This window comes from Rhineura floridana, chromosome 13 (assembly GCF_030035675.1).
Source record: "Rhineura floridana isolate rRhiFlo1 chromosome 13, rRhiFlo1.hap2, whole genome shotgun sequence".
Lineage (NCBI taxonomy): Eukaryota > Metazoa > Chordata > Lepidosauria > Squamata > Rhineuridae > Rhineura > Rhineura floridana.
Window position 1 is genome coordinate 7,695,060 of NC_084492.1, and position 24,343 is coordinate 7,719,402.

The 24,343-nt window shown below is 42.8% G+C and overlaps 1 protein-coding gene across 5 annotated transcripts in view; it reads left to right on the plus strand.

Moving 5' to 3' along the window:
* Positions 1-243: 243 nt before the first annotated feature.
* Positions 244-24,343, plus strand: part of RSPRY1 (ring finger and SPRY domain containing 1) — a 41,051-nt gene continuing 16,951 nt past the window's right edge. The window contains exons 1-5 of one of the 5 annotated variants that reach the window (XM_061593761.1): positions 7,565-7,647; positions 8,809-8,902; positions 12,086-12,580; positions 18,099-18,151; positions 22,831-22,943. In XM_061593761.1, the coding sequence (XP_061449745.1) occupies positions 12,234-12,580; positions 18,099-18,151; positions 22,831-22,943 (513 nt within the window). In that variant the 5' untranslated portion in view covers positions 7,565-7,647; positions 8,809-8,902; positions 12,086-12,233. Of the gene's footprint in view, positions 479-589; positions 610-748; positions 852-7,551; positions 7,648-8,808; positions 8,903-12,085; positions 12,581-18,098; positions 18,152-22,830; positions 22,944-24,343 lie in introns of those variants that run through there. The other 4 variants (XM_061593759.1, XM_061593763.1, XM_061593762.1 and 1 more) reach the window with 4 other exon arrangements.

Consider the following 24,343-nt stretch of genomic DNA (forward strand, 5'->3'; position numbering starts at 1 on the left):
TCAGACGCCGCCTTCCTTTCCCTCAGCGGGGCTTTAACCCTCCATCCAACCAACCGAGGCCTTCGTGACAAACCAGTCGGCAATCATGACACCGCAGCTGGGATTGGGTCGGTTAAAAGAGGGGGGACAGGCGGGCATTAGGATTGGTCAACCTCCCTCCGTGCGGTGGGCGGGGTTTTGCGGCTGGGAACTTGAGAATGGGTCGGGTAACGCGGGGGGGGGTGAAGAAGAGAAGGGGCGTGGCTAGTTGCCCGGGGAGACAGAGCTAGGAGCGGCCTGGAGGCGAAATGGGCGGAGCCACCGCGCGCGCGCGCTGAATAGGGAGGTTCGCTGGGGCCTCGTTGGTCTTTCCGCCCCTCAGCTGCTGACTGAGGAGAAGGGGATAGCACAAAGGGGCGACAACGCCAACGCCGCTGCCCGCTGCCTCTCCGGCCTGGCGGCCTGAAGGGAAGGCGCCAGCCAGTGTGGAGCAGTCGTGGTGAGCTGAGGGCGGCGCGCCTGACAGGAAAGGAGGAGAGGGGTCCGGAGGAGGAGGAAGGAGAAAGAGGAAGGAGAACCGGGTGGGGGGAAGGACCTGATCCTGAGGAGGAAGTAGACTCAGGAAAGAGGGTGAGGGTGAGGGTGGGGCGAAACGAGCCCTACGGGAGGGGAGGAGGAGGAAGAGGAGAAATGTAGTTGTTGGGAAAGTCCTGGCACTGGGGCTGAGGGAAAGCTGGCGAAGGGGCGTGTGGGACCCTCACTTTGTATAGTCCCTGGTGCAATACGAAACTCTCTTGGATGATTTCTCCTTCAGTGCGATAACAAAATGTGCACAGTTAACGCTCGTACACGAGGATAACGCACGTGTGCACGTATGTCATGGACACGCACCCTCCTTACGTGATTAATGTGTGGTGTATTGCTAAATCCCAAATCGGGGGCCTGATCTGCACACACACACTTTTTTCTCTCCCCCGCCCCACAAGACCCTATTAATTTGGGTGGGGTGGCAAAACAGAAAACTAGAGTTAAAGTAGACACAGCATTTGAGGTGGGGCTGAGGCCAGCACCCTGATGGGGTGCAAATGTGATGAACAGAGAAGATTAGCAATACCCTCGGTTGTTCTGTGTGGATTAGGTGAGAGGGGTTGTGTGTGCACGCGAACATGCTTCCTAGAGTATGAGATGATCACACCCACCACTGCCATGTTGGCCAGGGTGATTGCAGCCCTCAGGCCCACAAAGATTAGCCACCCCTGATGAACATGAAAATCATATGTAACAATTATTAACATTATTAATATTAATATTGTTTATATTATGGGAACAGCAAAAACAACAAAAGAGCCTTGTGGCACCTTTAAAGGCTAGTAAATATTGCCATCACAAGACAGGTTAGTCTTTAAGATGTTGCTTATGATAACAGTAATCATAACTATGACAACATTAATAGCAGTGATAATAGCTGCTGTTTTTTGTGCAGTTCTAAAGAACGTTCAGAGGACTCCACGTATGCTTCTCTCACAAGGAGAGAACCTGATGGCTAATATTCACAGTTCAGAATACCCTGAAATATGTCATTGGGACTGTTAAACATACAGGCAAAAGCCCTTCTGACAAATCAGACTATATTTTTGAAATGTGGTTTTCTGGCTCATACATGCACATACCCGCTTTCCCTTAGCACAGTTATCTGGGCTCTATTTAATAATAGCAGTGTTAATACTGGCTTTTCTACTCTTCTTGGTTGCTGTAGTTGAAGATTATGAGCTGCCATGTTTCTTCCTTGTCAGGGACTACCTGCCTTGGTTTGCTGAGATAAATTTATGTGAAGTCTTTCGAATGTGTTAAAGCACTATAATTAAAGTAGTAGCAGTTATCATGAATAATGATACAGTTGTGGGCATTGTTGCTTATTTAACTAATGATAATGGTCTTTGTCATTTTTGTGCCTAAGAAATGGAAATATTTGAATGTGTATTAGCTGCCTTGGAAGAGGGTGAAACAATGTCTTAGAATCATGTAGGCATGGTTTACCATGCACAAATAAATTGCACCTGCATGCTCCTCCCTGCTATAAAAATCCCTGACTTTGTGTTGCATACAAACCAGGGTGTATTGTTTGTTTCACTCCCTCCATCTGTAGCCAAGGGTTGTTCTTGACTTACTGAGCATGGTTTGGTGGAGCAAAGCAGACCACACTCCCAGGCTTGGACATAATGGGATCATTGTTTGTTCATCTGCACACTTGCAGGGAGAAGACAGATAACACCCTGGATAGGCGCATTTTTAAATGCGTGAGCTGAGCCACTCCAAGGGTATATTTACAAGACCATGCTTAAATCTGTGGTGATTCTACTTTTCTTCTCAGTTTAGTCCTTCGCTATAGAACAAAACTTAGCACACTTTCACTCCTCCTCTATCCTTGTGATAAATGCAGCTAAACGGAAGTACAAATGAGGCTGATTGTTGCTCTTTGAGGAGTAACTACTGCCATGTTTCTGTTGGTAGACAGACATAATTGTGGAGCATGGAAGAGGAAAGATCATGAGTTTTACCAGTCCTTAACGCTATTTGATTGTATTTATTTATTTGAATGCTGCTCGACTGTACTTTTTAAATATTGTGATTATGTTTGTGTTTGCTGTATGTTTTTTTAAATTGTTTTAAAGTAGAGATTTTTGTTTGTAAGCCACCCTGGGATCATTTTGGGTGGTGGTTTAGAATTAGAATGAATGAATGCTTGGATAGATAACCACACTGTGTAACAGGGATGGGAGATTTAGGGCTCTCTAGAAGTTGTTGGCTTACAACTTCCATAATTCCCCATCTTTGACCAAGCTAGCTGGGCTGATGGGAGCTGGAGTCCATCATCATCTGGAGGGCCAAAAGTTCCCTTTCCCTGCTGTATAATCTTGAATATGTGATTTCCCCCAGAGTTGAAAATGGTAGGATAGAGACCTGGGGGTGTATTTCCGATGAGTAAGAGGTTCCAAGACTAGTGCAAACCTGAAACAATATGAGAAATGGTATCTATGAGAGAGCCTGAGGATAGGAATCCTTCTCTGAAGATAAGATGATAGGGGGAAGATATGTGGAGGAGGTATGCAACAAAGGGGAGGGACGGTGGGTGAGGATGATAGGCATTGGTGGGTTGGAGTGATTGTTCTATGTTGTGATGAGCCAATCAGTTTCTAGGGGAGACTAGCGGCTGATTTCCTCTCCCTTTTAAAATTAGCAATTCCCTAATTGTATGCACTCTGTCTTAATTGGAGAAACATTTTTGAGAGCCCAGAGTACCTAACCACATAAGAGACAAATAGAAAGCAGCTTCCAGGATTCATTGCTCTGCCTTGCCTTTTTCTAGTTTACCTCCGCTGGAGGTTGGTAATTCTGTCTCCTCTTTACTAAGCTCTGTTTGGATCATTCAGGTCATTTCTGATGCAGCCAAATTATCTATCCCTGAGACTCCCTGAAGAGGTTGCTTGTTGAGTCTCTCTGTGAGTCACTGCTCTGGCTTTGCCTCTTGACCAAAAGCAAACCCAGAGGCACAGCTCATGCAGGAACATGGTGGTCTCCACTAAGACAGCCTAATTCTTACTCATTTGCACGCGAAACCTTTTGAAGTATAAGATTAAAGTGTATGTGTGTCCATGTCTTCAGTTTGAGCTCAGTAAAAAAAGTGTACTTCTGCCATCAATAGTATCGGAAATTCTGCCTTCCTGTCTAGATGAGCCTGGCAATTTCTGAAGGACATTAGTGGCAGGCAGGCTCCTTCTCCCTCTAGAATTAGTGGTTCTTAACCTGGGGTGCAAGACACTTTTTCTAGAGGTGTGAGGTGTTGTTCAAGAGATTTTAAAAATTCATTTAAATTGAAGCAGAAAATTAGCTATACAACCAAAGATTTTGGAATTAAAATTAAAAATGAATGATATTTTTTGAGGGGGTGCGAGAGCATATTTTGGAAATCCAAGGGGTGCTTGCAGTGGTAAAGATGAAGAATCGCTATTCTAGATGTTAGAGGCAGCATAGTGTTCACAATTGCTCTCAGTGTGGGACAATGGCTCAATTTGCACATAATGTTAAGCCAAACCATGGCTTAGCATGGATGTGTGGGTTCTCAGAGAGGAGATTACAGCAGCTTTGCTCCTCCAGTGCTGCTGTGAGCTAAGCCATAGCTTGGCTTAGCGTGTCATCTGCACCTGGGCTTGTGGTTTGTCTTACTTCGGACAAACCAGATGAGCGAGGGGTGTTCTTAGTTTACAGCTCAAGCTTACAGCTTGTGTGGAGTCTGCCTTCCACCGCTCATGTTGGATATTCTGCTCCTTACTGGCAGGGATCTCTCAGTCAAGTTTAATGTGCTTCTGTGTACAGAGCATACAGAGAGACGCTGCATCCTTCTTCGTAGATCCTTGCAGGCAGCCTATCATAATGCATTTTGGTACTAAGTGATTAGTAGTATTAGTCTGAGGGACCACTCTTTGGAATGCACTCTGTTGATGAAAGCGAATCAAGTACAGCCTCTCTTTTTTGGTAGGAGGTAGTACTGTGGGGAGAATGTACAGTATATGGGCCCAAATGAGCAATATTTGTATAAATAAGGTCTCTAGTTTATATCCTTTTGCTCGTGACTCACATGAGCAACCTTTAGTCATGCCTGCTGTTTTGTGTGACTAAAATCAACACACACAGTTTATTTGGGTTGGTTGCTTTGCGAAGAACTCCTGTAATGAAAAAAAGTTCTGGGGATTCCCCAGTGGTAACTTAGATAAATAAAATGTTAATGACTACTCAGGCAGGAGCACATTTTTGCCACAGGGACAGGATGGTCCATTGGCCTAAGCACAATTGATCAGGTTTGCATGTAAATAGCTTTGTAGCCTATGAAGCTCTCACTACGTAGTTGATTTTGTAACCTGTGGTGCTGCTACATTTTAAAAGACTAGGGTAACAGAAATTCATCCTCTTGTCCCAGTCAGGATTTGTATTGAATAGGGTTGTAGTGGTGAAGCTTAGCCTTATTGGTTACTGCCTGCATCTCTTCAGCAAAGCACACCTTGTGGTTTGAAAACCAGAGTTGTAGAAAAAAGGATTTTGGAGTGTGAGGCTGGCCTTCCTAGGGGGGTGTAGTCACTCAGTTGTATAGAGCTGCTCCTTGATGTTGAACGGAGTGTCACATGAACTCTTTTGCCTGGTCCTTTCCGACTCCTAGCAATTGGTGTAGTACAGGAGACTATGTCTTGCCCCTTTGTGTCATTTGTCAACATTAAGGATCAACGGGGTGACTTATTTTTATCAACATTTTGATTCTTTATAGTCAACTTTTCAGGCTAAGTAACTGGTACCTAGAAGTTCGTGATAGCCCATAAAAAGACCAATGTCTGGAGGTGGTGACAGGCTGAATGTGGGGCAATAAATTGAAGCTGAATCCTGAAAAGACAGATGTGTTCCAAGTTCTTGAGTATGCAAGGTGGGGAGATGGCCTGTCCTGGATAGGGTTGCGCTCCTCTGGAATGGTGTATGTGTGCTCACAGCCACCCATAGGCTACTTGTGAGTGGGGGTCTGGCCTCCCAGGGGTGGGCAGAGTTTGATCTTGCTGCAAAAATATCACCGCATGCAGCAGTTTATTTTCTCTACTTTATGGCAGCTATTCATTGCTATTGGAAATAAAAGGGTGCATTGAGGGGACAGCAGTAAAATGGAGGCTAAATCTACTCCCCAACAGCAACCATTGAGAATCACACCTGCTCCTACCTACCTGCATAGCCCCATCCTCAGCTCTGTTTTATCCAAACCTAGGAACTGGCTTCTGTATGAGATTATAGAGACACCTGCAGATTATGGGAATTGTTAAGCAATTTGTCAATGTCTTGCCAAGTGTGGTGTAGTGGTTAAGGTGCTGGACTAGGTTCGAATCCCCACACAGCCATGAAGCTCACTGGATGACCTTGGGCCAGTTACTGCCTCTCAGCCTCAGAGGAAGGCAATGGCAAACCACCTCTGAATGCAGCTTAGCATGAAAGGCCTATTCATTGGGTCGCCCATAAGTCGGAATCGACTTGAAGGCAGTCCATTTCATTTTTGCCAAGCTCTGAAAACTTGCAGCAGTGAAAACTTTGCATGCACACATACTTTTCAAAACATTAGTGAAATTGTCCCTTTCTAAACTTTTTGGCTCAATCTCATGTTCATGTGTATCCACTGATGAGGGTTCTGTGGAACAAATTCCTATGCAAACCAGGATAATTTGCACCAGGAAATTTTCACTTTGCATCAGGAAATTTTCTGATTCCCTAGAAAGTGATCTAACAGCCTGTTTATTTTACTTGTATTTCATAAACAAAGCTAAAAACTTTGAAATGGCCAAGCTTGCCTCATAATTGTATTTGTAATTGGCATCCATTCATTGTTCCTATTGAATTTATACAACGGGGAAAAATTCGGGGGGGTATGCTGGAACATGTTCTGCCACATATCACTGTGTGCGCCCAAACTATAAACTTCCTGCTTGCCCAATTCAATGCCAAGCATTGCTTCCTCCAAACCCAATAAATTCCACTCTACCCATCATCCTGATTCACCCTGTTTTTTCTCACTTCTTGTTTCTGTGCGCCTCACCTGTAACACATCCTTTCTATACTGAGATCAGCAAGCTCTCAACAGTTGTAGGCATGCAGATGTATTTCTTCAAGATATGCCTTTGCAATTACAGCCTGCACTTCAGCAAACCATTAGCTTTCATTGTGGATAGGTGGGATGTCAATAAGACGTGGAAAATTGTTTGCAATGCTCACTCACCATTAGTGTTCCCCCCCCCCAAGTAGGGACTAGAGAGTAACCCTATATCTAAAGACTGCAGTGTATTCTTCGTCATAAAGCAAATGACCAGCTAGTGTTTTGTCAACAGAGCTAGTTTGGGGTCTTGAAATGTTTTTAAGTGGGGGACTATTGAGTGCGACAAAACAGCAACTTGACAAGTGGCAATTGCAAACTTGCACTTATAAAAAAAATTAAGATTGTTAGAAGAAGTTGTACATTTATGTTTGGTTTTTAAACAGTAATTTATACACTTCAGAAAATTGCCAAGCTCTTCCTGATTCTTCCTAGGTTAATACTAGACTACAAAGAAATTTCTGGCATAGTGTGATAGGAAGGTATGATTTAACCAGACTCTAGCTCTCGTTCACACTTGGGCATTCTTGTTTTCTTGGCAGAAATAGTCAAACCAATATGTTTTCCTTTAAAATGCCAACAAAATCTCTGTCATAACGTTTTGAGGGTGGTAATCTCCAGAGCTATGGGTTTCATCTATTTATGGTAGATGAGGGGGAAATCCAGTTATTACTAAGTTAAGAATGGAGACTGAAAGTTGAAATCATTCCTGTATTCAACTTTGACTTCTTGGCAAGAATTCAGAGCAGGCAGGGAGGGGGCTGTCCACAGTGAGGTGATTATGGTTGAGTGTAACAAAATGCTTGAGGCTGTGAATCATTGATTCCTTCGCTACTTATTATACAGACAACTGGGCTGAAAGCGTTTCCAGACAAGTTTTTAGCTGACCTTCTCCGCTGAATTGTTGGACTAGGGAAAGGTGGTGGTGGGATGACTGTCTCCCATTTGGATCTCCAGACATTTGGATCACATGTTAGAACTATGTGGACAGACCTGTAGGCAAGCCCATTCAGCTTTTTTTATATATAGGGCATTTCACAAGGGGAATTTGGATTCTACAGTTAGAATTATTCAGCAAATTAACCAAACTTGCATGCTTTATATTCAGTTGCAAATTGTGTGTGCTTGTGCTTGCAGAAGCTAGAATTCTGCACTTTTTAGTATTGGGAATTGGAATTGGATATCGGGAGAGGTCAGCTGTTATTTAATGGGACCTTTTTTGCACAAGGGATGTCAGTGAAGTCCTAGAGATTCTGAGAAATTGGGTCTTTTACAGAAAAATCCAGTGTTTTGTATTAGTCTTTTCAGTGCATTATGCTGGCTCATAGTAAGTGCTGTGAGTCTTTTTTGTACTAAGAAAAGGAGTGTGTCAGGTGTCAAAAAGTGTTTGAGTATCTTTCCAGTGTTGTGCCTTGAGGCCACAAAAATAGAACTCTTGTTCGAAGAATTTGTGTCTGATGCAATCAATTGGCAAACATGTTGCTAAAAATACATGTGGTAGTTAAGAGATAGCTGAAAAAGCTTGGTAGCGACTCCTTGATTCACAGAACTAGAGTAGCCCAAGTCTAGTTTCGTCACTAGTAGCACTGTGAGTTCCTCTGATAAGTAGTGATGGTTTACGACATGCTGGCTATTTGAAGGGAGTTTCTGGCCAGGCAGACCAGGCCGGGTCTAGTGATAGCCTGCCTACAGGATTTGTGTTCTGTCAGAGCAAGCAAAATAAAGATAGTTTTGCATATCTTGGCTTAACTGCATGCTTGAACAACCCTTGAGAAAATCTGCACTATGTGCAAATTCAAACCTAGAAATTTCTCTTCTAAGTTGGGCTGTGTTGCACTTTACAGAACTGTGAATGTCCCTCTTGTTTCCCCAAGAGTTTCCTGGCCACTAATGCTGGCTTGTGCATACAGCCAGTTACTATCATGTATTTTATATTACGATGGATTGTAAATTATTGGTTTTATTGTTTTAATCTTTAAGCAATGACTTACAATGTATGATTTTACTAATGTGTACGCCACTTTGAAATATTCTGATATAAAGCAGTACATTATAATAGATAAAAAGATGGACCTGAGGATGGGGGATTACTGGCCCATCAGGTTTTGGCAATGGATACAAATCCCAGTCTGTGTGCTTAACCTCCCCACCCTCAGCTGCTTTTCCCCACATGATGCCGCAGCCAGTCACTTTGGAATCCTTTGAGAACAGAACAGCTAAGCAGAAGGGATTGCAAAGGAAAAGTAATGAGTGAGTGACTTTTTTTCCTCTCCAATTCATGCCACTTCCCTTTGCTGCTCGTTGTCAGAAGTGGCAGTGGGTTTCCAGATCTGTATATGCTGCTTGGATGTACAGTTTGGCCCATAGTACTACTGAAACAGTCTTATCCCTGAGGCTCCCTTTGTGTGTGGCCGGCAGTCTGTGCAAATCTTCATTTCTCTGAAGCCGCCATGGTGACAAAAATGGAAGTTCAGAATTGGATGCTGTTGATCTTTCAGACACCAATTGTGATAACAAAGACATTTGAAATGGTAGCACTTTCACATGACATGGGTTTCATGTGGCTTTGTCCATAATACCTATGATATTTACTGTGTATGATGTTGATATCTTATTGAAAAGTTATAAAATGTAACTCAATATCCTGAGTTACTGTTTGTCCTTATTAGGCTAGTGGCAAACACCATTTTTACAGAGCTATTAAAGCAGTTTGAGAGAGGGATCATTGCCTGTGCGGTGCACCTTCATCCCACATTTGTCTCTGATGAATTGGTATTACAGATTTGTGTATGGTTTCTTCTTTATCTCTGTTGTGTTGTCTGTAGTGATCAGACTGTTTCTAAGTTGCGATAATATTTAAACAATATATAGACTATCCTTCTAGGGCAGTTTACAAAAAAGATATAAATAAAATATAACAATGACACATTAGAGGAAGAAATACATTAAAATATATTTAGAAGCTTGGGATAAAAAATGTTTTTGCCTGGCATCAGAAGGATAACAATGTTGGTGCCTGGTGGACCTCTCCATTGAGGGAAGCACACATACTGGGTGCTACCAGTGTGAAGGTTTTCTCTTTTCCTGTCACTTGCCTTACCACAGATGGCAGGAGCCTCTGAAGATGACCTCAATGCAGAGCAAGTTGCTGTAGAAGTAGGCATTCACACTGTGATCAAATAATTTTAGGTATAGCAGCTTATTACTCTGTATCTAAAAGGGGGTATATTTGTAATTTATTGTTTAATAAAACTAAGGCCACCATGCTTACAAATTTTATAAATATACCATACCTGGGAGACCAGGGTTCAAATCCCCACATAGCCATGAAGCTCACTGGGTGACCTTGGGCCAGTTATTGCCTCTCAGTCTCATGAAAACCCTATTCATAGGGTTGCTATAAGTCGGAATCGACTTGAAGGCAGTACACAAAGTAGAGTAAGTTTAGAGCTGGTAAGAAAATGTATTGCATACATTTCAGTTTATTCCCCTGTTCCATATGTCTTTCCATGGGGGTGGGTTTTTTCCCCATAGCTCGAACATTTCCAGAAATTTTCTATCAGCATTAGGGGAAAATATGGTATACGTGAGACAGAGCTAAACAAACGAGAAGCTAAAAACTGCCCAGCTTTGTTCTTTCACAGGTTGATGTACTTCTGTTTATGTGAAAAAGGTGGGAAGGAGGGCTTTGCCTCTAAAAAGTCACTTAATAAAATTTGCTTTTCAAACCTGTATATTTCTACAGTTCATTAAGACAGGAATTGGCAGTTGGGGGTGACATGGGAAGCATGATTGCTGATGCACAAATAATTTGCTTACATATTGAGAATGCCCAGCCAAAGCAGATTTGCTGCCTATCTTTGCTTTTGCAACATGGTGGTTTCACAAAAAGAAGTTATTTGATAGTTAACAATTAAACCTCTCACAATGTAATGCTGTGAATTGGTCTAAAGAAAAGAAGCACGGACCTGTGTGGAAAGTATATCTCCATTTCACTCTTTCTCATTTTATTTATTTTTTAAGATTTAAAAGCATCTTGCGTTTTTATAAAACCAGTTGATATGTTCCCATCATTCATAGTGGAGGGCCATGCCTCATGAAGTCAGGGGCCAGACTACATCTCCTACTCCTACTACTTCTTAGAAAAGCTTTATGGATGCTCAAGTATGGCAAGCCAGCTTATTCCCAGTGCCCACATCTGGCCATCTTTTGGAGGGCCAATTCAGAGCCCACTGCAACAACTCTCTCCCAATATCATTACTAATTTATTTATTTAAGGTACTTCTATACTGCTTTTCCGGCTGACCACACAAAGCATTTATAGAAGATTTTTACAGCAATAAGCATTGGCTTTTTTAAAAAATAAAATTGAAAAGACAATTGTTTGTTTAGAAGGCACTGTAACTGCCATTTCTTCTCCATTCCCCTCTGGGCAAAGTGGTTCTTCAGAAGCCCCTGTGGTGACAGTTGGAGGAGGGAGGGGGGACCACCAGCTGGAGGTTGACAGCTCACCAAGCTGATTCTTTCTATCAATTGAGAAGTTGTAGTTTGTTGCAGGATATAATGTTAATGGAAACTAACTGGGCAACTTGAATTGTTGTTTTTTTCCCCATTACTGGATGGTTAATTCACTCCTCCCCCCTTCCAGCACCCTGGAATATCAGGATATACTTATTTTTTAAATAAAACGTGGTAGATGAGGCAACTGGTTATATGAAGCACTGAGGGAAAATCCTTGGGTGTCTGTCTGTCTGGGACTTTAAAAATTTCTACCACCTAGTAAATTGATTTTATTTATTTTCAACTCTAGACTGGCTCCTTTTTCTACCTCTAGACCGGCTGCACTTTCTACCTCCATCGCCCATCCCCTGCAGCTGGCTTTGGACCCACATGAAGGGGTGGGGAAGGACTTTACTATTAGTTGTCTCAAGATATACCTCACGTTCAATATCAGGTTTAGGGGATCAAGATGAAGTTTGAACCTCCCCCAGGAACCGTCTGCACAAACTTCTGACACCAGCTGCATCACCATACTTTGAGAACTCGGATCTTTAAAGGATGTCAGCCTACTTCAGGGTGGGGATAATCTGAGGAGAATTGCAGCCGATCAGTGTTTATGTAACTCTAGATTACTGACTGAAGTGATAGACCTAGAACACCAGGGACCTTATCAGACTTGGGGATAAGTAGCAAGTTTTTCCTCTTTGGGGGAACAGCTATTGGGTTTAAGTCAGAGTGGAGGAACTTGGCTGGGGCTGACTGGAGTCCAACAGCTGCTGGAGGGCCACAGGTTCCCCATTTGATCTAGGGAATGAAAGTATGAAGGTTTGCTAGAGAATTATTTGCCTGCTTGGAAAGGCGCTTGCTTGCTAGTTGTATTATATGACAGTTTCAATCCAAACTGACGGGTTTGCATTTTTTCTTTCCTTCCAGGCCTCCTTTTGGATGACCAATGTGTATCTCCAGTGATGATGTCAGAAACTAAACCGGCCATTCCCTGTCCATTCCAGTTGCTACAAACTCGTAGGATGCAAAGGCTGCAATTCATGATCCCCAAAACATTGCTTTTTAAACTGTCTAGATGATTGTCATTGCTTTGGTTGTGTTCTATGCGAGCAGAAACCTTCTCCAAGGTTTACGGCTGACCCTTGAACAGCATATTCCCTGTTTGCTGCAAACCTTGGGGGCTAGCAACATGGGCAACTCTTGTGTTTGTCGGGAAGACAGTGGTGCAGAAGACAATGCAGAATCCAGAACTCGCCAGACAGAGAACAGCAGAGTGCCTGTATCTGAAACCAGGAGCCATCTGAGGGACCCAGTGAGGCCCCCTCGTCGGGGACGGGGGCCACATGAACCAAGAAGGAAAAAACATAACGTAGACGGATTGGTACTTGACACACTGGCAGTAATTCGGACGTTGGTAGACAAGTAAGTCCTTCCTGAAGAGCAATGTTGCAATGGATGTACCTTGCTTTTCTTGCAAATTCCTGTGCTGCAGTGCGTGGGGAGACTGATCTAATGTCCCCTCCACTGGCATGCAGTGGGAATAGTCATTGAGGAAGCATAAAAGTGAACAACTTTGTGTTCGGATTGGGATTGGAATTATCTGCAGATTTTTCAGGCGCAACCCATGGATAAGACAGTAGATTCCTCGGTGTTATGTTTTTTGAATACCGCCTTAGCAGCTCATTTTGACATCCAATTTTCATTTCAGTGCAATGCAGCTCAGTCCTGTAACACTAACGCTACCTGGTTCTCTTGAATTGCAGTCACTGCGGTGCTCTGCCTGAACTAATTGGGGAGGAGAGCCAATTGGCAAACTGTCTTTATGTCATTTTGAGACTACTCCAGTTTCAGCAGGCTCAAAAGCTAAATATAGAATGCTGCACAGGGAGGCCAGAGGTGGCTTTGCCACCCTTGATGTCAAACAAAAGTTTCCCTTGGGAGAGAAGGTGACACACTGGCAGTGGTACATCCTTGATGTTCTGGCAGTGCGTTGTAAGATTGGGTGGTGCATGTTTACCCGGGGAGGCTTTTCTCTGACTGTTTTTCTAACTTCGTATTTGAGGATGTCTTCACAAAGGGACAGGGACAGCAACCTATACTTCTCCCTTGACTTTCAAAGTTGACTTGCTTCTGAATAAGCATGCATTGGATTGGTCTTTTGTTCTGCCCCTTCCTAAAAGCCAGATTGAGAGCTGCTTCAGTTGTGCACACACTCACTGGTACAGTCCTTTTCATCTTTTCTTCCTAAGTTTTCTACATGGAGGAAGACCTTGACTTATGCCATTACTATATTTATATATTGTCTTTCTGCCAATGCACTCAAAGCATACAATCTAATAGGCGCATCATGAAAGGAAAAAGATAGGGAGAGATAAGTGAAACAAGGAATTTCAGGCTTTAAAAGGAGATTAGGCAAATTAACTGGTGATCAGGCTCCCAGTCGTGATGATACTACCAGGATCAAAGACAGCACACTTATACCAGTTGCTGGAAATTACTGCAGAAGAGGACAGCCAGCTTGCTGAATTTCCACAAGCATCTTGTCGGACACGGTGTGAAACAGGAATCTGGACTAGGAAGGCATTTGGTCTGATCCAGCAGGGCTGATCTTACAATGTTATGTTTGCCAGTTTTTACAAAATGTACATGCTTGCTGTTAATGAGGAAAGGACACTGGTAGTGAGAGTTCAGAGTGGAGAGGAGCCAGCCGATGAAGTCATAAGGCCACTTTCAAAGAAGAGATTCTCTGGTGGCACAGGTGTATGATACGACTATGCCCTGTGGTCACCTGCAAGTGTGAACTGTTCCTGTTCCTGTTGAACCATTTTCCTTTTGTGTCACTCAGCATAGAGTAAAATCATGTGCATGGTTGTCTTTGGAAGTAGTAGTGTTTTGTTAAATGGGCAAAGAATTTTAAATAAATTCATACGGTGGTATCCCATGTTAGTTCTACTCAGAGACCCATTGAAACCAATGGATCTGGCTAACTTATGTCCATTTGTTTCAGTGGGTCTACTCTGAGTAGAACAAATATTGGCTAGAGCAATAGTAGTTTGTTGACTTATTGAAATGATTTAGATAGAGGAAAGTGGGCACATTGGGAGTGGTCAGGGGAAGAGAGCAGCAGACGGGGAGGAAGGGATATCGCAGGCAAGCCAAGTGTGTGGGGAGGGGGAGAGATGTGATTACCCCCTTCAAGTGCTACATATTGTAGCAACAACAAAAAATGTTTTGTCCTTAAAATCCTGAATGCTTCCGTTCATGATTAAAACCACCATTCTCATTTCCAGTTTGGATTATCTTTGTAGTAATTTAACTGTCAACAAGGGTGTTGACAGTTTCCTTCCTGTTTCGTTATTTAGGCTGCTGTCAAATGGCTGTTTCATAACTCCTTAGGTGATTGTTTCATTCTTTGCTACCTGCCAGCTTCAAATCTCTCTTGTCTCTTTTGGCAAGGAATGGAGCTTCTGTTGGACTCAGGGCATGATCTGAAGGCACATGGTGCCCCCACCTTGCTGAAGCATAGCAGGCCTGGGTCTGAGCAGCTCCTGGATGGACGATGGCCTGAGAATCCTGTGTTTTCTGCCTTGAGTTCTGTGATGGAAAAAAGGCTGGATATAAATGTAAAAAATAAACATAAGCTGCTGGGCCCCATCAATATACTTGCACCTGCCTTCTCAGGCATGATAGTTTACCTGGATTGAACCTCAGCAGTAAAATACTTCTTCTGTGCTGCCACTTTGAGGTTAATGACTTCTGTGCCTATTCCCACTCATCCTGTGTTGAGAAAGAAATTCCTTTTGTAATTAAGTTCACCACAAAATAAAGCAGTAGGATGCATTATGGCTTCTTTCAGGAGCATTTTTTCCAAGCACCCTTGACTAAACAGCAGTAAATTGTTTCTGGGTTTCCCAGCAATAGCTTCAGCAGAAGTACATCCCTCCTGGATCCACTTCGTCCTCCAAGGAAGTTATAGATGCTACAAGGAAGTATCCAAGGAGTTATAGCCCTTTTTATCCTCCGAGCTGCCCTGTGAGATAGATTAGGCTGAGAATTACCAACTGGCCCAAGGCCACCCATGGAACTGATGGCTGAGGAGGATTTTGAACCCAGGTCTTCCCAAGCCAACTCCAGTGCTCTGCTTTTACTACCTCATGTCAGCACTAGTAGGGTGTGCCCACTCATAAGTTGCTAGTGAAAGCTTTCCATAGAATTCTCATCCAGTGGTGACAGTCCTGCACATAGAACTTATTGTCAAGCACAAAGGGTCTGCTGGGAGCAGGCTTGCTACCTGAGCTGCTCTTGGACCTATTACAGTTTTGTGACTTCACCCCATACCCAGCCCTCCAGGATGGGAGGTGTTCTGTTGCTGTCTTCCATGCCTTCTGCCATTCAGTACTTGTCGACATGTAACCCCCTTGGTGCAGTATTCTGTTAACATTTGATGTGTAGTCACTGGCTTTGAGCCAGAGTGCAAGGTAATTTGTGTTCTGCTGTGAATGGAGGACTGTTCCCCTCTTCCCTCTTGTTCCATCAGTGGAGTTGCTTTTTATAATGTAGACCTTGGTTGTATACTTTTGTCTTTTTTTAAAAGCACTTGGAATACTTTTAGGTACTATGGAAAAGATTTAAAGGTTTTGCATTAGTGTGTTACACGGCCTCATTGTCCTAAAGGTTGATTGTTGCAACCTGTGCTGAGGCACTGAGCCTGTCAGTAGATGCTCATCCTTGGGGACATGCTGTACCCATTTCACAACAGCTCCACTGATGGCCAGTTTTCCCCCAGGCAGTATGAGGTAGTACTTAAGAGTATCGCAGCAGGGAGACTCAGGTTCAAGGTCCTTATCAGCCACAAATCTTCTGGGTAATGCTGGGCCAGTCACTAGTTGTCAGCCTAACCTACCTCGCAAGGTTGTTAAGAAGGTACAAGGATGGTTGTGTATGCCTTTCTGAGCTCCTTAGAGGAAAGGTGGAATAAAAACCTGATAAGTCAACAAATGCTATAGTCCAGTGGTTCCCAACCTTTATGGTTACAGGACCCCCTTTGTGAGCTCAAAAAAATTCATGACCCCCCCCACGCTAATTGTATGTTAATTGAAAAAACAGTGCATTGCAAGATCACATCTCCAAACAAACCTTTTCATTAAGAGCTCCTTGGAGACAGGGAGATGTTACCTTCTTTTCTTAATGCAAAGGTCCAGTGAAATTGGTATCTCCCCCCCCCCGACAGTCTGAAGATGTACAATGGGTGACAGTGTTGGACTAAGATCCAGGTTCAAATCCATGAAGCCCACTGGGAGATCTTGGACCAGACACAGTCTCTCAGCCTGACTTTTATCCCACGATGTAAGGATAAAATTGAAAAGGGGGGGGGAACATATGTACCATCTTGAGCAACTTGGAGGAAAGGTGGGATATAAATGCAATCATAATTAAATAAATACATTTCAGCTACCATATGTGGACCCCAGCCTCGCCAACCTGCTGCACTTTATAATAATAATTAATAAAGAAGCAGCAATGTGATTGTAAAGACAAAAGGGTGGATAGATTGAGGAGGGGGGTTCACTGCTTTCCCCTCTGTACCTGACTATCTTCTCTCTTTATGACTTCCTAGCAATTTTGATTTTCCTGATTCATCCTACATTTGCTGAGCCGTCTTCTTTAGTCTTTCTTACGTTTTCTACTGTCCCTTTCCATTAAAAGCTCCCTGCAGACAAAAACCCAGAATCATGAATTGTATTAGAAACTCCCTGATGTGCTAATCTTCTATCTGCAGGGAGGTGTTGTTTTCTTTTTTTTAATGTAAGGGTCCAAACAAATGGGTATCCCCCTTCCCACCCACACACACAGTTTGAAGATGTACAGTCCTGTCTCCCAACATCAATGGGTTGACAGTGTTGAGCTGCTGAGCTTTTTTTTTCTTGAAAAATAAGAAGCAGCAGCAATGTGGTGGTGATGGGGATGCTAAATTGTGCACTGCAGACAACAGGGTGGATGGATTAAGTTGGGTGGTTATTGCTTTTAGGGCTTGGAATGATCATCAGCACTGATGACTTGGTTAGCATTCATTTGGGGAGCAGAAGACAAATCAGCTCATGCACACACACAAACACACCTGCCCCTCCTGCAAGCATCTGTAGGCATGATGGGGGGGCAGAGTGTAGGTGGAAGAAATGGGGGACGCTGGTACATACACTTAGCCTCAAAGGTGGGGGGTGAGCAAGTCCTGAGCTTCCTCACTGCTCCTTGCGAGATCTGGGCCCAAGGCGAGATCTGGGCAGCCTTGCAAATAAGAACATTTTTTAAAAGGAGGTGGCAGCGAAGCAGGAGACAAGAAAGGCAGGCATAGTGGTTGCCAAGAAGGAAGGCGGAAAGCAGCTTTTCCTTGCAGCCTTGGTTCTTTTTGCTTCACGAAAAGCCTCTCCTCTTGTTCTGAGCAAGGGCGTTGTCAGCAGTGGTAGTGCGAGGAGATGGGGGCTAGCAATAGCAATCCCCTCTTCTTCCAGGTAGCTCCATCCTCAGTCTACTTTGGCAACTGCCATGTGACCCTTTGCCGCTTCAGTAAAAGTCCTCTCTCTTGTTTGGAGCAAGGGGGAGGTGTTGTCAGCAGCGACAGTGGGGAGCAGACAGCATCCAAGGAATGAATTTTTTGTTTTAAAAATTTAATAAATAATTCATTTCTTTACTATTCATGGCCCCCTCGGATTACTTCGCTGCTTCCTTGAGGGTCACGGCCCCCAGTTTGGGAACCACTGTTATAGACAATGATTTCAATGGCTGTTCTCCATTATTGATATGGTACTTTGTTGGCTGTAAAACAGCCATTGGAAATTCATGGGTATGCATTTCTGGCTATCTTAATTCAGTTTATGCTGATAGGAGTGTATCGCCTTTGATAATGATTAACATAACCCTTTTGCCTTGTGTTTTCTTTCAGTGATCAGGAACCTCCTTATTCAATGATGACTTTGCATGAAATGGCTGAAACAGGTACCTCCATGCTCTTGTATGGCATTCCAGTTACAATCTGCTAAGAAACCGTTTATCTCTGAAAAGAAGCTTAAAAGTTACACTGCATGTTTATTTCCTGGGGTTGAGGCAATTTACAGTAATTATCTAAATAATACCGCTACTTGACAATGAGCTCAGTGAAATTGTAATTAGCTTAATATGTGTACCTGTCTAATCTGCCTGAATTTATTAGGTACTTTGTTACAAAATCAGCCTGCCAACTGCCAGGAGGCTCAGGCTAACAAGCTTATTTTGGTTATACAATGAGCTGGTGAACAGACCTTGGAGTAGCTAAGGGAACAGTTGGCTTCTAAATTAAAAGTGGCAATTCAAGACTAAGGAGCCTTTCAGGAGAAGGGAGGAGTGCTCCCAAAGGTGTGTTGATACCTCCAGACTGGTCTTCACCACCCTGGTGCCCTCCAGATGTTTTGGATGAGAACTCCCATCAGCCCCAGTCAGCATACTAGGTTGGTGAAGGCTGCACCTTTTTGTTGCTTGGAGCAACAGTAGATGTCCAAATTCCTCCGTTCTGGTGCTGCTTGAAGTATGTTTTTTCAAGAGGAGAAACTTGTGAGAGTTCAGATTTTCCTATTGGATTAGCAAGCTGTACATGACCCACTTTATGTTGGAATATGTGATTCAACTCAAACTGGTGGGTTGGGTCTGCATGGGGTAAAAAAGGGTAGGTAGAGAGGAGACCTCTTGATTCCTGATGATGATGATGTACTGCCTTCAAGTCAATCCCGTCTTATGGCGACCCTATGAATAGGGTTTTCATGGTAAGCGGTATTCAGAGGTTTACCATTGCGTCCCTCTGAGGTTGAAAGGCAGTGAGTGGCCCAAGGTCACCCAGTGAGCTTCATGGCTGTGTGGAGATTTGAACCCTTGTCTCCTAGGTCACAGTCCAACACCTTAACCACTACACCGGCTCTCTCTTGATTCCTAGGCTATACCTATCCTTTGCTCTCCTGCTGACCCTTCCTGTGTAAACTGTTATTTTTAGGAAGCTGACCACTTCTTACCGCTTCTTTTTCATTTATCTTGAGAGAGAGAGGAGACATCTTCTCTTTGTCTGTCTCTCCTCACAGCATGAGGGCAAACACTAGGCTTAGTGCTTGTGTCTCCAAAACTTAGCTAGTTAGCTAGATGTAGAACTCTTTCCTATCAAGTATGTACTTTCAGAATAAAGTAGTTCTTTCTTATTTTGAAGCTTAAAGTCTCAGTGTGCCTAATTCCAGAGAAGGTGTAATATTTAGCAAGGATTCAAACACTCAAAGCTTACTCGGGTGCTTTTTTGCTACTCTGCAACACATTAATGGAACCCAGTCTGAGTAATTAAAGGAGCTTTTGTGTTGCAAATCAAGGAAGCTGGTAAAGACCTTCGGAGTTTAGTCAGTAAAAAGTTAAGCCTTTTTCTTAAGGATGACTGCCATAGAAGAAAAGGTAAACATTGACAGACTTTATCCTGGAAAGTGGAAGCTCTGGTCATTTTGAATGGGATGCCACTTGAGACAACAGAAACTGATGGAGGTGATCAAAGACCCAGCTTGGATTGGAAGCCTCAGAGGAAACAAAGAGAATCTGGACTGAGAAAGATGAAAAAGCTCAGGACCTTATAGTAAAATGTGTAAGCAATACACAAATCCCTTTGATTATTAACTGTAAAAATGCCAGAGAGATGTGGAATGCACTAGAGGAAAACCACCAACCTGAAGGGCAAGGGCATTTGATAAGCATGTTCAGAAGTCTCATTAACATGTAAATGAAGGGGAATGACTCATTTGAAGAACATCTCACTAAGTTTATAGAATTGACCCAGGGAGTGGCTGAATGTGGTACGAAGCTGGATGACCGGACAAAAATTGCTGTTTATAGATTCCCATTTTGTCTGATATTGCAGCAACAACGAAAATCACTGACCGAAAGTATCAGATGTTGGGGAACAATTTTTTCAGCAAGAGGAGAAAAATGCTTTAAGCAAAAATGCAAATGCCTCATTTCTCAGCAAAGTAGCTGCCAGCAGATGAAGGTCTGTCACATGCAAATCTAGTGAACAAAAGAACGAAATAAAAGGTGTTAAAGGCAACGGCTTTTTCTTATATGGTTCACAAACTCACAGGAAAAACCAATGTGACGAGGCAATTCTGGACAAAATAAAGGATTTAAAAAGACAGACAAGAAAGATTGCAACAGTTTGCAAGTTACTCATGTTGAAGAAAGTAATAATGATAATAATAATGATAATAAAATTGATGTTGACTCCGGAGCAAGCAAACATGCTAAATGCAAAAACATTGTTTAAAAGTCTAACCCCACGAGCAGGGTGTGTCAAAGTTGCTGGCTCACGGCACGTACAAGTAAAAGGGGAAGGAACTGGAGTGTTAATTTGCCAGACACGAGATGGCACCAAAGAGACTTACCTTAAAAATGCTCTCTTAATACCAGGACTTACTAATGGTTTAATTTCAGTGAGTGAGGCGACCACTAGAGGGTGTTCAGTGCTATTTGAAGAAGCTTATTGCAGAATTTCTCAGGATGGTGTAATTATTTGTACTGCTTCAAAGAAAGGAGGGGTGTATGAATTGACCAGCAGAGTCCAGAGGCCAATATTGTGAAGGACTGCTGTAACAAATAGTGCTTGTGTTTATGGCATAGAAGACTTGCACATGGAGATAATGCAAACATTAGGACCCTTCAAAAGAAGAATTTAGTAAAAAAAAACATGAAAGTTGAACCCTGCCAAGGAAAGGGAAGATGCGTATGCTGTGTTAACGCTAAAGGCACAAGACCAAGTTTTCCTAAGCAAACTGAAAGGAAGACAAAGCACCCCTTAAAGTTGGTTCACGGTGACATTTGTTAAATGCCAGTGCGTTCACAGGGTGGAAATTGATTCATTGTTTTATTGATGATTATTCAAGAGTCACTGTAATCTATATCCTGAAGGAGAAGGGGCAGATGCTTCAGAAACTTAAGAGTATGTGGGCATGGTGACCATCAAATTCCAGAGAAAACCACAGATACAACATTCAGACAATGGAGGGGAATACATGTCTCTTGCTACCCAGGAATTTCTGCGTGAACATGGGATTGAGCACCAGACTACTGTGTACCCCATAACCCTGAACAAAATGGCATCTCGGAGAGAATATTTAGAACCCTTATTGAGATGGTGAGATCAGTGCTAGAGGATGCCAAACTCCCACAGAAACATTTGGGGAGAAGCAGTGTGTACTGCCACCTATCTGCAGAATCGTTTGCCAACAAAAGCAAATGGCAACAAGTCTCCATTTGAACTATGGCATGGACGCATACCTAGTTTAGCTCATCTAAAGACGTTTGGACCAAAGGTGTACAGTCACATACCACATCAGAAGAGAACCAATTGGACAACAGTACAAAGGAAGGAATCTTTGTGGGATATTCTACAAAACAAAAGGAATACAGAATCCTAAATCCCAATACAGAAAGAATTGAAATCCAAAGAGGTGTCTAGGCTTAGTGTTTGCATCTCCAATTTAGCTAGAACTTTTTCCTATCAAGTATGTACTTCCAGAATAAAGTAGTTCTTTCTTATTTTGAAGCTTAAAGTCTCAGTGTGCCTAATTTCAGAGAAGGTGTAATATTTAGCAAGGATTCAAACACACAAAGCTCATCTAGGTGCTTTTTGCTACTCTGCAACACTTTATGGTAACCTCTTTAGAGAGTCCTCTCTCTGTCATGCTCTTGGAGACAAAGACTGCTGGGAACCAGTTTTGGGAACCTTTGGTGCGTTACCTCTCCTGTGTGTTTTCCTCAAACTTAAGCTGTCGCTCTAGGAGGAAGGGCAACATGCTTCTGATCTTTTGCCTCCTATTAAAAAAAGACTCTGAAGGAGGCTTTGCAAGTGAGGAAGAAGGCCAAAATGCATTAGAACTTCACTGCCTCCATCCTGATCTTCTTTGAGGCAGCTCCAGGGTGGCATGGGTGGGACAACCCTTTTCTCACACTTTTCATCTTCACCCAAAATAAACATGGGGAGAAGATGACTCCACAAAGGATCCTTGTAATATGCAGGGAACCCATCCAGTTTCACTAGTTAATACCTATAGAAGCCACTTCCTAGATTCTGTTAAAAATCACTGTTCACACCAAGAGGAGGAGGTTATGCAGAGATGGGTTTGGTTCAGTTCTTAGCGACTCCCATTGAGTTCAGTGGGACACAGTAAGTGAACTTCAGAGAGTGAGCAAAATCTGTCCTTATTTATTGAACCGTGGTAATTCGCGGGGCTGCTTTTGCACAAACATCATGTTACAAATTGCAGCTGAATTTGTGAACTGCCTTCACTGAGAAGTGCTGATGCTCAGTAGCAGAGCCACACGCTTTGCATGCAGGAGGTTCCAGGGTCAGTCCCTAGAGTCACTTGCTATTGCAGTTGAGTAAAAAATATGCATGTGTGCTGTAACATAAATCCCTGAAGCTATGCATATTTGTCCTATCTCCAGGAGCTACTGAGTGTCCTACTGTTGCAATCTAGATTAGCATCTGATTGTTAACTGAGATGGGTTGTTCAGATGAATTGTAAAAATGCTGTTGAAGTCATACTTGTGATTAGGGTAAAAAAATGTCTCCATCTATTGTTGCGAGTATGAGATAGTTGCCTCTGTTTTGTGATTGACAGATGAAGGCTGGCTTGAAGTTGTCCAATCCTTAATTAGAGTTATTCCATTAGAAGATCCCCTGGGACCAGCTGTTATAACTTTGCTATTGGACGAGTGTCCATTGCCAACAAAAGTAAGTAAAGTCAATGCATGTAGTTGGTAGCCTTATTACAGCAGCCCCAGCTGTATAACTGATTCTGACAAAAGTAACACTGCCCAGCTGAAGAAACAGTATGTCTTCAGAACAGGTGATGTGTGTCAATTTTACATCAACAGTTTTCTGAAGAAATATTTCAGAGCAAAACTGAAAATCATTGGACAAAAGGCTTGCCCTGGTGTGTGTGTATGTGTATGTATGTATATGTGTGTGTGTGTGTGTGTGTATTCACTAATAGGCAAAAAACCTTGCGGTTTAAGAATGTACCTATAGCCAACAAAAAGCAGGGAAATTGGGCAGCTATAGTGAATGCAACAGGGAGCAGGAGACCTGACCTCCTCTCTGAGATATTGTCCTGCCCTACAAATTTGTAAAAATGCAAACACAATTTACATTGGTCTTTCGCAGTCCAGTCCACTTCCTGTGTAGCTTGGAAGAATTTGGTAGTCTGTGAACATGGCTGATTTTTAATTAATTTCAACAGATTATGAGAAGTCTGACAGAAAAAAGTCCAAAAGGGGTCTGGGTTTTTTCTCTCTCTTTTTGCACTTTGAACTCTCGATTCTCTCTGACTGTTTTGTGTACCACCATGAAAATTTAGAGGGTTGTTAAGCATTTCTGAGTTTAGGACTGGGAATTCCTTTTTTGCAAGTGTGCCTTGCTTAGTCAACTTTATTTATTATTTATTTATTTAGTATATTTGTATGCCGCTTTTCACCACAAGCGGCTTCCATAGCAAGAACAAAATAAGATAAAAACACTACAGAACATAATAATAATAATAATAAACTACAGTATCAATAAATAATACCACAAAATATAATAAAACAGGCTGAAATCTCAAATCAATCTAGTCTGCAAAATCTAGAAAAAACAAATATATATGTATATATATATATAGAGAGAGAGAGAGAGAGAAAACAAATATACAGTAGAGTCTCATCATTGTGTAACAGTCCATATCCTTCAAAAGAAGGCTGTCACAGATTCCTCGGTAGCAGTGTCTTCTCCCAGGGTCCAGATAGGCTTGCTTCTGTCTCCACGTCCTCGGGCTCACTCAGCTGCTGTTCCCTGGGCTTCTACTGGTGGTGGTGGTGGTGGTTCATGTTGGGCGGCAGCTCAGGCTCGGAGGACTGGGCCTTGCCCCTAAAATCTCACAACAAAGAGGGTACCTGGAAACCGCTGACAACTTCATATAAATTTATCATGAGACCAAAAGTTATAGTGCAAAATCCTCACACTTTTAAATTTCCTCTTGGACCCTCTGTCATTCCAAAAAGATGATTCACTAAGCCTCTTTTCATCATATGACTGAAGTAAAAGGCAAACAACATCTTGCAGATTGGCTTATGTGTATTCTTTTGGCTAGGGTTCTT